Source organism: Ranitomeya imitator, chromosome 5 (genome assembly GCF_032444005.1).
Source record: "Ranitomeya imitator isolate aRanImi1 chromosome 5, aRanImi1.pri, whole genome shotgun sequence".
NCBI lineage: Eukaryota > Metazoa > Chordata > Amphibia > Anura > Dendrobatidae > Ranitomeya > Ranitomeya imitator.
Genome location: NC_091286.1, coordinates 145,289,216 through 145,302,251, shown reverse-complemented (window position 1 = coordinate 145,302,251; position 13,036 = coordinate 145,289,216). Strand labels below are relative to the sequence as shown.

The following is a 13,036-nucleotide window of genomic DNA, read 5'->3' as shown; positions in this document are numbered from 1 at the left end:
CCCACATATGGGGTACCAGCATACTCAGGACAAACTGCGCAACAATTACTGGGGTCCAATTTCTCCTGTTACCCTTGAGAAAATAAAAAAATGCTTGCTAAAACATCATTTTTGAGGAAAGAAAAATTATTTTTTATTTTCACGGCTCTGCGTTGTAAACGTCTGTGAAGCACTTGGGGGTTGAAGGTGCTCACCACATATCTAGATAAGTTCCTTTGGGGGTCTAGTTTCCAAAATGGGGTCACTTGTGGGGGGTTTCTACTGTTTAGGCACACCAGAGGCTCTGCAAACGCAACATGACGCCCGCAGACCATTCCATCAAAGTCTGCATTTCAAAAAGTCACTACTTCCCTTCTGAGCCCCGACGTGTGCCCAAACAGTGGTTTACCCCCACACATGGGGTATCCGCTTACTCAGGAGAAACTGGACAATAACTTTTGTGGTCCAATTTCTTCTGTAACCCTTGGGAAAATAAAAAATTCTGGGCTAAATAATCATTTTTGAGAAAAGAATTTTTTTTTTAAATTTTCATGGCTCTGCGTTATAAACTTCTGTGAAGCACTTGAGGGTTCAAAGTGCTCACCACACATCTAGATGAGTTCCTTTGGGGGTCTAGTTTCCAAAATGGGGTCATTTGTGGGGGATCTCCAATGTTTAGGCACACAGGGGCTCTCCAAACGCGACATGGTGTCCGCTAATGATTGGAGCTAATTTTCCATTTAAAAAGCCAAATGGCGTGCCTTCCCTTCTGAGCCCTGCCGTGCGCCCAAACAGTGGTTTACCCCCACATATGGGGTATCTGCGTACTCAGGACAAACTGGACAACAACATTTGTGGTCCAATTTCTCCTATTACCATTGGCAAAATAGGAAATTCCAGGCTAAAAAATCATTTTTGAGAAAAGAAAAATTATTTTTTATTTTCATGGCTCTGCATTATAAACTTCTGTGAAGCACCTGGGGGTTTAAAGTGCTCAGTATAAATCTAGATAAGTTCCTTGGGGGGTTTAGTTTCCAAAATGGGGTCACTTGTGGGGGAGCTCCAATGCATAGGCACACAGGGGTTCTCCAAACGCGACATGGTGTCCGCTAACAATTGGAGCTAATTTTCCATTCAAAAAGTCAAAAGGCGTGCCTTCCCTTCCGAGCCCTGCCGTGTGCCCAAACAGTGGTTTACCCCCACATATGAGGTATCGGCGTACTCTGGAGAAATTGCTCAACAAATTTTAGGATCCATTTTATCCTATTGCCCATGTGAAAATGAAAAATTGAGGCGAAAAGAAATTTTTTGTGAAAAAAAAGTACTTTTTCATTTTTACGGATCAATTTACGATACGATACACTTTATTGATCCCGTGGGAAATTATGGTAGCACAACTTAAATCATAAAAATCATAAAGGAATTACATAGTTGACATGACAGTTTGTTGACAGAAGAACATTATACATTAGAATAGGACATACACAACAAGTGAACTGAAATGTAGAGAAATACGGTAAGTAGACATTCACCTTGGTGGTTTAACCCTAATGTTATTGTTGTACATTCCCATGGCAGTTGGCACAAACGATTTCCTATATTTTTCCTTCTTACACCTCAGAAGTATAAGCCGGTTGCTGAAGGTGCTCTTCTGTCTCATGAATAGCTCATATAGTGGATGTGCATTATTGTTCATAATTGCCATACACTTTTTCAGAGTTCTTTTCTCCACTACCTCCCCAAAAGAGTCCAGATTGCAGCCCACAGCAGAACTTGCCTTCTTAATAATCTTTCCAAAATTGGAAACCAGTTTCCAAAATTTGTGAAGCACCTGAGGGTTTAAAGTGCTCACTAGGCATCTAGATAAGTTCCTTGGGGGGTCCAGTTTCCAAAATGGGGTCACTTGTGGGGGAGCTCCAATTTTTAGGCACACGGGGGCTCTCCAAACGTGACATGGTGTCCGCTAAAGAGTGCAGCCAATTTTTCATTCAAAAAGTCAAATGGCGCTCCTTCCCTTCCAAGCCCTGCCGTGCGCCCAAACAGTGGTTTACCCCCACATATGAGTTATCAGCGTACTCAGGACAAATTGGACAACAACTTTCGTGGTTCAGTTTCTCCTTTTACCATTGGGAAAATAAAAAAATTGTTGCTGAAAAATCATTTTTGTGACTAAAAAGTTAAATGTTCATTTTTTCCTTCCATGTTGCTTCTGCTGCTGTGAAGCACCTGAAGGGTTAATAAACTTCTTGAATGTGGTTTTGTGCACCTTGAGGGTGCAGTTTTTAGAATGGTGTCACTTTTGGGTATTTTCAGCCATATAGACCCCTCAAACTGACTTCAAATGTGAGGTGGTCCCTAAAAAAAATGGTTTTGTAAATTTCGTTGTAAAAATGAGAAATCGCTGGTCAAATTTTAACCCTTATAACTTCCTAGCAAAAAAAAATTTTGTTTCCAAAATTGTGGTGATGTAAAGTAGACGTGTGGGAAATGTTATTTATTAACTATTTTGTGTCACATAACTCTCTGGTTTAACAGAATAAAAATTCAAAATGTGAAAATTGCGAAATTTTCAAAATTTTCGCCAAATTTCCGTTTTTATCACAAATAAACACAGAATTTATTGACCTAAATTTACCACTAACATGAAGCCCAATATGTCACGAAAAAACAATCTCAGAACCGCTAGGATCCGTTGAAGCGTTCCTGAGTTATTACCTCATAAAGGGACACTGGTCAGAATTGCAAAAAACGGCAAGGTCTTTAAGGTCAAAATAGGCTGGGTCATGAAGGGGTTAAAGATGGGCCATCATTTTTAGCTTGATACACATGCTATTTTAGCCTGCATTCCACTACTAAGCAGCAACGGAAAAGACACAAGATGCTCATTCTCACTATCACATTATTGCTATTTTCATTGTTTAAAAGGGTTGTCCACTCTACGAAGAAACAATGCAGTTTCTCAATGTGACTGTATGCTGCCAAGTCGTGACAGCTTGAGATGTGCACACTGTCACTACTCCCCTGCATTCCCATGCCGTTTTGACCACGCACATATGATTTGTATGGTTGTGGTCAGGGGTGGATTAAGGGTAGCCAGGACCCCGGGCTCTTCAGACTCTCTGGACCCCCCAGTCATACCTGAACCAGATTATTCCAGAAAAATAGTTGCTGTGTGAAACTATAACCTGTCAAACATCCATTGATCTAGTCAATTTACCCTTCAGTTAGGAAGAAAAACAAAACAGTACTATCTCCATAAGTGCCAGTTTTCACAGAGATCTGTACTTAGTATGCAGTGTCTGTGTAGAGGTAATACAGTGATCACTGGTGACATTATACACAGGACCTCTGTATATAGTATACAGTGTATAGTGTCAGTGTATAGGTAACACTGACTCACCAGTGACGTCTCTAAGTGAAGTCCTTCATCTTTCGTCTAGCACAGACCGCCATCACTTCATCCAGCCAGGACTCTTCTCTGCAGGAAATAACAGTTATCTCGAGCTCTGCTTGGAGAACACATTACTTCATTTTTCCCAACTTCTACATTACACCATATGAAGAAAAAGAGGCGACAGTGTCACTCTATGCACAGTAACAGGACCGCCCCCCCATTTAAAACTGTGTCCTCAAAAAATTAAATAAATACATCACTGCAGTAATAATATCCCTTAATTGTATGGTAATTATAATATCCCCCATCCTGGCCCCGTGTATCTCATTCCTGGCTTCAGCCATATGTTCTCCCACCCTACCCTCATGAGTATCCATTCTGCCCCATATGATCTCCCCATCCTGCCCCATATGATCTCCCCATCAGTCTCCATCGTATCCATCCTGCCCCATGATCCTGCACGATCTGTCTCCAATCCTGCCCCATGTCTTTCATTCTGCCCCGTGTCTTCAATCATGCCCCGTATCTACATTCTACCCATGTCTCCAGTCCTGCCCCCAATGTGTCCAGCATCTCTGCCCCCAGTGTATCCAGCATCTCTGCCCCCAGTGTATCCAGCATCTCTGCCCCCAGTGTATCCAGCATCTCTGCCCCCAGTGTGTCCAGCATCTCTGCCCCCAGTGTGTCCAGCATCTCTGCCCCCAGTGTGTCCAGCATCTCTGCCCCCAGTGTGTCCAGCATCTCTGCCCCCAGTGTGTCCAGCATCTCTGCCCCCAGTGTGTCCAGCATCTCTGCCCCCAGTGTGTCCAGCATCTCTGCCCCCCAGTGTGTCCAGCATCTCTGCCCCCAGTGTGTCCAGCATCCTGGCCTGGGGCCCCAAGGAATGCCGTTCACAATAAAAAGGAAAAAAAAAAAAAAAAGAGTTCTCCTCACCTGTTGTCCGCGCTCCAGTGGCGAAGCTCTCTCTTTGCAGCTGAAGCGCGCACTCGCCGGCGACTGATAATGACATCAGACGCCGGCGACGTGCGCGCTGCGGCTGATGTCAGCTGCCAGCCTCCTATTGGCTGGCGGCTGTTAACTACTGCGCCCGCACATCAATAGCGTTTAACTGCCGCATCGCCAGTAGGGGCCCGGTGAGCAGATGAGACGGGGCCCAATGTGGGCCCATACGCCAGACAGGGCAGTAATGCCCTGATGGTGGCGGGCAATCTGAGCGGTAGCCCAGGCCCCCCCCCCACACCACTGGGCCCTGGGCTACCACCCAGATTGACCCCATTATAATCCGCCCCTGGTTGCGGTCATGTGTTGGCTAGCCTCATCCGCCTTCTTTCAATAGAAGAGAATTGGAAAAAGCCAGATGTAACTAGTTAATATGTGACCACGAGGATACATGTGGTCACGTGTCTTTCCAGTGGTAGAGAACTACAGAAACCACAGTGTGTAACATTAACTTGAATGTGTCCAATAATGTATAAGACTATAATCAGAATCGTGTAATTGCTGTTGCATAGGATATAGGATTCCTCTTACATAGTGGCTTTAATTTTATCCAGAATCCAGCAACCCTCAAAACTGGGAAGCAGTAAACTTGAACCCATCAGATAAGAGCCGCTTCTATATTAATGTCTGCCATGATGTCCTGCAGACAGGAGATGCCAGCGTCTGTGAGGACGATGCAGCAGTCTGTGCAGTAGGTAAGGATACATTTCTCAGTAATGTTACTGTGTTACAGCTTTTGTCCTCTTCAAGGAGCTTTGTATACAGAATTTGTTGCCAGACGGATACACATAGATAGAAATGGATAGATATTAGGAGTGTAATAATAAAAACACCACAAGGTGACAAATTAATTATTTTTTTTTTTACATTTTTTTCAGGTCCTGATAGCAAGAAAAACTTGGGGAAGTTTCTGACTCCACCAAAATTTGTTAATGAGCACATTGTTCTTGAATACACTGATGGGTCAACTTGTGCAGGAAAGAGCCATATTCGCACCAGCATCACCCTAATATGCAGCCCAGGTACATGTTACTAGTTGTCAGCTGGTTCAGTTACATTTCATCTCTGCTGTTTTGTTAATGCTGCTATATGCTCGGTAAGAAGCTCTGTAACGTAGCATTCATCTGCAGGTAGCAGAGCCATAGTGGTGACTCCAGGCATAAGGGCAGTCAATCGGATTACCGTACTGACTGTTTTCATGAGCTATCTCTTTTTGAAGTTCTTGGTTGTTAGTGTGCCATGCCTTTATCAGATGTCTGCATTTTCCATCTTCTCACTAAAGCTAGTTACTTTCTGATGCGAAGTATGCTTATTTTTTTCTTATTTTTCCTTATTTTTGAACTGGGCGGAAAGATCATTATTATTTTATTTCTTTTCATCGCTTTTACAGTGGGTACGGAAAGAATTCAGACCCCTTTAAATTTTTCAACTTTTTATGCCAGCCATTTGGTAAACTCAAAAAAGTTCATTTTCTCACATTAATGTGCACGCTGCACCCCATTTTGACTGAAAAAAACAGAAATGTAGAAATTTTTGCAAATTTGATTAAAAAAAATAATTTTTAAAAAAACTGAAATATCACATGGTCATAAGTATTCAGATCCTTTGCTCAGACACTTATATTTAAGTCACATACTGTCCATTTTCTTGTGATCCTCCTTGAGATGGTTCTACCTTTGGAAAGGCACACACCTGTCTATATAAGACCTCACCGCTCACAGTGCATGTCAGACCAAATGAGAATCATGAGGCCAAGGAGCTCAGAGACAGAAGGCACAGATCTGGCCAAGGTTACAACAGAATTTCTGCAGTACACAAGGTTCCAAGAGCACACTGGCCTCCATAATCCTTAAATGGAAGAAGTTTGGGACCACCAGAAGTCTTCCTAGACCTGGCTGTCCAGCCAAACTGAGCAATCGTGGGAGAAGAGCCTTGGTGAGAGAGGTAAAGAAGAACCCCAAGATCACTGTGGCTGAGCTCCAGTGATGCAGTAGAGAGATAGGAGAAAGTTCCACAAAGTCAACTATCACTGCAGCCCTCCACCAGTCAGGCCTTTATGACAGAGTGGCCTGACGGAAACCTCTCCTCAGTGCAAAACATATGAAAGCCCTCATAGTTTGCTAAAAAAAACACATGGAGGCCTCCCAGACTATGAGATGAAGATAGACCTTTTTGGTGATAATTCTAAGCAGTATGTGTGGAGAAAACCAGGCACTACTCATCACCTGCCCAGTACAGTCCTAACAGTGAAACATGGTGGTGGCAGCATCATGCTATTGGGGTGTTTTTCAGCTGCAGGGACAGGACCGACTGGTTGTCATTGAAGGAAACATGAATGTGGCCAAGTACAGAGATATCCTGGATGAAAACCTCTTCCAGAGTACTCTGGACCTCCAACTTGGCCGAAGGTTCACCTTCCAATAAGGCAATGACCCTAAGCACACAGCTAAAATAACAAAGGAGTGGCTTCAGAACAACTCTGTGACCATTCTTGACTGGCCCAGCCAGAGCCCTGACCTAAACCCAGTTGAGCATCTCTGGAGAGACCTGAAAAAGGCTGTCCACCAACGTTCACCATCCAACATGATGGAACTGGAGAGGATCTGCAAGGAAGAATGGCAGAGGATCTCCAAATCCAGGTGTGAAAAACTTGTTGCATCATTCCTAAGAAGACTCATGGCTGTACTAGCTCAAAAGGGTGCTCCTACTCAATACTGAGCAAAGGGTCTGAATACTTATGACCATGTGATATTTTAGTTTTTCTTTTTTATTAAATTTGCAAAAATTCCTATATTTGTTTGTTTCTTTTTCAGTCAAGTTGGGTTGAGCGTGAACATTAATGAGAAAAAAATGAACTTTTTTGAATTTACCAAATGGCTGCAATGAAACAAAGAATGAAAAATTTAAAGGGGTCTGAATTCTTACCGTACCCACTGCACTATTTACTGCAACTCTAGGGTATTGCAGAATATATAGTTATATTCACAGTCTCGTTTGCCAATCAGCTACAGGAATGCCATCTTGGCAGACATGGGGGGGGGGGAGGGTGCCTTCAGCAGGTCCTGAGCTATCATGGGAACTCGTCAGTAGCCCGCGATCACGTCACGTCAATGAAAATGGATGGTGAGCAGCAACTTTCTGTTTAAATTCTTTTCTCAATTATTGATTTTGGCATTTAACAGGTTAACAGCAGTGATAGGTTGTTGCTGTTGGAGGCAGATGCTGGCTGTCCAGCCGACCTCTGCCTTGTGTGGACACAGAGTGGGCTCTATATACTCGCTCTATGATGTAGCAGGGCAGGAAGAGATCAGAGGTTGGTGTCGAGTTAACCTTGCCATGCAGAATGTTTTGTGTTGTATATCATTACCCAGTATGTTCTCATTTAGTGGAGATTGATTCTGTTTTTGTAAGAAGGGCTTAATTAGTTTACAAAATTGTTTATCAATGAAATACATTTGTTATATCTAGGTAACCACGAGAGCCCCCCCATACTGAAGAGTTTTGAGGACTGTTACTATGCATTCGAATGGAATACTGCTGCTGCATGTGTCGTATCCAGAACAGAAGGCGATGACTGCACAGTTGCAGATCCACAAGCTGGTAAATGTGCCATTTATAATTTTAACGCTCTTCTTGTTCCAAAATGTTATCAATACTTAAGTGTGAACATAAAAGCGTTAAACAAGACATATTAGAAGGAAAATATGAAACTGGATCTTTGACAATGTTTAATAAAGTAATGTCTTTACTGAGATACTTGTAAAGTTACAGGTCAAAATCCTTACTGATTGTATTTGGGATTCTGATTTTAGGATGTATAGTCTTCATCTTTGGGCCTAAAAGTTAGTAGTCACTTGCATACACTAAGGAGCCTTTCATTTATCTCTCCTGGTCAAGCTTGAATTGATAGTGTTACATGTAAATCATTATTTCCAAGTATACTTCAGAAAGGTTGGAAACTGCTTATAATGAAAATCTTGGCTATGTTTCCTTATTGGATCAGTGGGATTTAAAAATATCTGCATATGATTCAAGTATGTTCTATTGTCCTTCAAATTATTTCTTTTGACCCCACTCCAACAGGCATTTGCACTTTGCACCGTGCATTTGTTCATAGTGTGGAGAAACCAAAAAAATGTAAAAATAAATATTTGTATAAATAAATTTATCCTCCTCTTTTTCTATTATCTAAATTAATAAAAAAAATAACACTTGTTTCCTCTAGATTTGCCTGAAAAACTTGAAAAATATTGTATAATTATTATTATTATTATTTATTTATATAGCACCATTGATTCCATGGTGCTGTACATGAGAAGGGGTTACATACAAGTTACAAATATCACATACAGTAAACAAACTAACAATGACGGACTGATACAGAGGGGCGAGGACCCTGCCCTTGCGGGCTTACATTCTACAGGATTATGGGGAAGGAGACAGTAGGTTGAGGGTTGCAGGAGCTCCGGTGTTGGTGAGGCGGTAGCTCCGGTGTTGGTGGTGGTGATAATTCTAGCCGAAGGAAGAAATGATTCGGCTACCTGTACGTAATGGGTAAAACCAGTGATTTATTTATTCCATCATAAATTATAATGTCCAAAAAAAATTGTTTCACACCAAGTCTAAGAATGTGCCCTGTTCTGAACGAGTCTGGTGAATAGTATTCCCTTCTTTTTTCTTCCTATTTTCTCCCATATTTCCTATCATGGATGTTGATTAGATAAATAAGAGAAGAAAAAAAAACAATTTTTTTTGGACATTATATTTTATGATGGAATAAATAAATCACTGGTTTTGCCCATTACGTACCGGGAGCTGGATCATTTCTTCCTTCTTCGTATCAAGCCAAGTGCCTGTCACGGACACCTGGACCTGCCGCAGCAGGTAGAGGGTGAGCTGGTTTAATTTTCTGCATCTCTATAATTTTTTGATTCCACGGAATACCATAGAATATATAAATAATATAAAAAAATTAATAAATTGCATAATTTTTTTTTTCTTTTTTTAGTCATCTTTCCGGTGAATATGTTGTATTTTTAATTTTGCAGGTTTTTACTTTGATCTGTCACCGCTGACAAATAAAACTGGAACCTACAAGATTGTTACTGACATGTACAGTTTCTACATAAATGTTTGTGGCAATGTAACGCAGCAACTTTGTGAACCCAACTCTGGAGCTTGTCAAGTGGATAAAGCGTAAGCAAACAGAAGGCAATTGCTGTACTATAGCTTGATATATAAGGTTAAGCCATTAATTTTGAAGTCCTGGAGAGCCCATTTTAAAAATGACAGTATCATTGTAAAACATTAAAACCTCTGCTGTTCTTTCTTCCTTCTCAGGAGCAACGATCATTGGAACCTTGGTGTTAGTAACTCTAAGCTTTCCTACTATGATGGAATGATCCAGCTCCACTACACTAATGGAACTGCCTATAATGATGAGAAGAAAACCCCTCGCTCATCTCTGATAACGTTTCTATGTGACAGAAGTGTAGATATTGGTCAGCCAGAATATCAGGTACAATCTTCTGAAAAAAAGTACAACTGAAAATGTCAGCAAAGATTTCAATAGAATTTCTTTACTAACCCTAAAGTGGACTTCAGTGGGTTTTTCTTCAGGATATTAACACTGATGTCTCCTCCTTAGGTTAAGTTCTTGCGAGTATTAAAAAAGTGACGGTCTTTCATCCAGAAAAAAACATGTTTTCATGTCTTTTACAATTTTTTGGCTCACTAATAAATTTTAATATGATCCTTAGCAGCCATATTGAATAACATTGTCTGTGAAAAAAAAAATGACTGCATTTGGATAGAAAATACAATTTTGTGAATGTGGCATTAGGTTAATAGTGTTGATTAGTAAGGTCAGACTCCTGATGATCAGCACACTTAAGGGTTTGTAGGCTTCATTGCTTGCATGGACACAACTGCTTGTCCGTATGAATGGATTAGGGTTCTTTCACATTGCTTTTAGGCCCCCTATTCAGTGGCTCCTTTGGGATTTAAGTCCGAATCCCCCGCAAAACGGGATTGGGACATATGTGTCAACGAGGCCGTAGATTATAATTGTCGGCAGAGTGAATTTGATCTCTGATGTACATTATTTTCAGGTGTGTGCGCCCACTGGAGGCAGACGCTCTCAGACGTAGTAGACCGTGTCTGGGTGTCCGTCTCCAGTAGGTGTACACGCCCAAAAATGATGCAAGTCAGAACACACATTCGCTCTGCCTACACCAGTCTATGGTCCCATCTGCACATACGTTCAAATCTCATTTTGCGTAACGTTCGGCCGTATGCGTCAATAGGCCCACCGAGTATGTAGCTAAACGCAATCTGAAAGCACCCTTCGCCTTGTAATGCAGCTTGTCCCCAGTAGTTTCTTTGGAGCTGCATTACAAGGAACATCCGTGCCTGTGCCTTGGTGTCATGAATACTACTTTCTCATGGCACATCTGCCTCAGATGCTGCTGTACAGGGGGCTTTGCTACTCCTACTCACTCACTTGTCCACTCATTATAGGCTGTCAAAGAGCTAAGTGCACAGTCAGTTCACACATCCACTCCACACTTTTCGCTGCCATCTTTCACTGTTTTGATAGGCTAATGAGACCCCTGCACTGTGGCACACGCAGCCTCACTTTCCCGGGCGCCTGACAGGTAACTTCTCTTGCTCTCTGCCTTCACAGGTAACACAATCATTCTATACTCTCCCTCTTTTCAGGATTTGTGGGAATGTTTAGGACAGGAAAGGACAAACTAATTACATTTTAAATTTAATATATAAAAAGAATCTGTGCTTTAAAAAAGGTAAAAAAATGAAACCATAAAGACATACATACAAGCAAAGACAGTATAAAGTATAAGGGATGAACTACAGATGTGTCTTACGAATTTGCATCTAAGAGACGTTACCACGGCGCAAAACTGCGCACCAAATATGAACAGATCTGCAATACATGTTTCTTCTGGGGTCTATCAATGATATTCTGTCGATGAGAAGTTCATAAAGGGATTTGCCAAACTCTTCACCCATACCTGTCGAAGTAAGAGACCGATGGCTGGTTAGATGCAATTTAAACATAGTTTTGGCCTTTATTTCCACTGTGCGTTATGTTTTCCCTCCGGAATCTTCTAGAGAAACATTATGGTCATCATCGTAACACACACTTCAAGCATTCTAACCACACCAAATATGAATATGATATATATATCCTTAATTCAGGGAGATATTGCGTTCCTGTGGGTTGGCAGCCTCCGACACTTTTGCCATTTTACCCACAAATGCCATTATGTTCCTCTGTCATGGATATATCTATGGATTGTCAACTAGACATGAGTGAATGTCGTCGGATCCCTCCTTATTTGGCTCGCTAATGGAGCTTACCGAATAGCTGCAGCGAGAACCCGGGATACCCAGAGCGCTCCCGCTAATCAGCTGTTTGGCTCCGCAGCTGCATGTGTCGTGTCGTGGCTGTGTGACAGTCACAACATACTGTACATGGAGAGCCTGTCTGTTGTGACTGTGACACAGCCGCGACACATGCAGCTGTGGTGCCGAACAGCTGATTATCGGGAGTGTTCCAGGTATCCGGGTACCTGCTGCAACTGTTCGGTAAGCTGTATTAGGGAACCGAATATGGAGGGATCCGATGATATTCGCTCTTGTCTATGTCAACCACTGATTATTATAAAGAATATTGGGCTGCTGGTGGCTTATGCCTTTGAGTGACATGATTCATAACTCCATTAAGTAACTCTTTGTAAACAATCATTGTTGATAAAGCAGGTCTCTTCTGACCTGGAAAATTCTAGGTAATTTTTACTTACATATTTGGTATCAACGTGTTCAGAAAAGTCTGATCTATGAAAATATAAGATTAACCCAAGGAAAACCTGTTAAGAGAATACAAAATCGAAATGTCAGCATTGCGGGTTTTTGGTTGCCACAACTCTAAAATTGCATTAACCCCTTAACAACTGCCGATACGCCTTTTAACAGTGGCAGTTAAGGGTACTTATTCCTCAGTGCCACTTTTTAACGACTGCAAAAAAAATAAAAATTCAGATTTCCCATTTATTTCTCTCCTCCGAAATGATCTAGCCCATCAGAGGAGAGAGAAATGGGGTCCCCTCAACCACCCCGATACCTCAGACATGCCCCGGTCCCTCTGGGTCTGTTCCCCGGCCCTCTACATCCTCTTCCAGGAAGAAAATGGCGGGCGCATGCGCGGGTGCGTCTGCCGAGATCTGCCATCCGGCACCCGGCAACAATAAGAGATTTTTCCTATTAGTTAATTTTCATCACTTTTTTTCCATTAGGGTTGGAGCTAGGGTTAGGTTTAGGTGTGGGGTTAGAGCTAGGGTTAGGGTTGGGCTAGCGTTAGAGCTATGGTTGGGGCTAGGGTTAGGCTAGGGTTGGGGTTACTGTTGGGGCTTTGGATAGGGTTAGGGTTGGGGCTATCGTTGGGGAGTTTCCACTGTTTAAGTTCATCAGGGGGTCTCCAAACATGACATGGCACCCGCCATTGAGTCATGCCAATTTTACATTCAGAAAGTCAAATGGTGCTCCCTCCCTTCTGAGCTCTGCCATGTGCCCAAACAGTGGCTTTCCCCCACATACGGGGTATCGACGTACTCGGGAGAATTTGCACAACAAATTTTGTGG

General features: G+C 42.2%; 1 protein-coding gene across 1 annotated transcript in view; it reads left to right on the top strand.

Annotated features, from left to right (window-relative positions):
* IGF2R (insulin like growth factor 2 receptor) overlaps positions 1 to 13,036 on the top strand; it is a 249,543-nt gene that overhangs the window by 129,668 nt on the left and 106,839 nt on the right. The window contains exons 12-16 of the mRNA XM_069769196.1: positions 4,927 to 5,067; positions 5,251 to 5,394; positions 7,841 to 7,972; positions 9,421 to 9,568; positions 9,713 to 9,890. Coding sequence (XP_069625297.1) covers positions 4,927 to 5,067; positions 5,251 to 5,394; positions 7,841 to 7,972; positions 9,421 to 9,568; positions 9,713 to 9,890 — 743 coding nt within the window. The remainder of the gene's footprint in view (positions 1 to 4,926; positions 5,068 to 5,250; positions 5,395 to 7,840; positions 7,973 to 9,420; positions 9,569 to 9,712; positions 9,891 to 13,036) is intronic.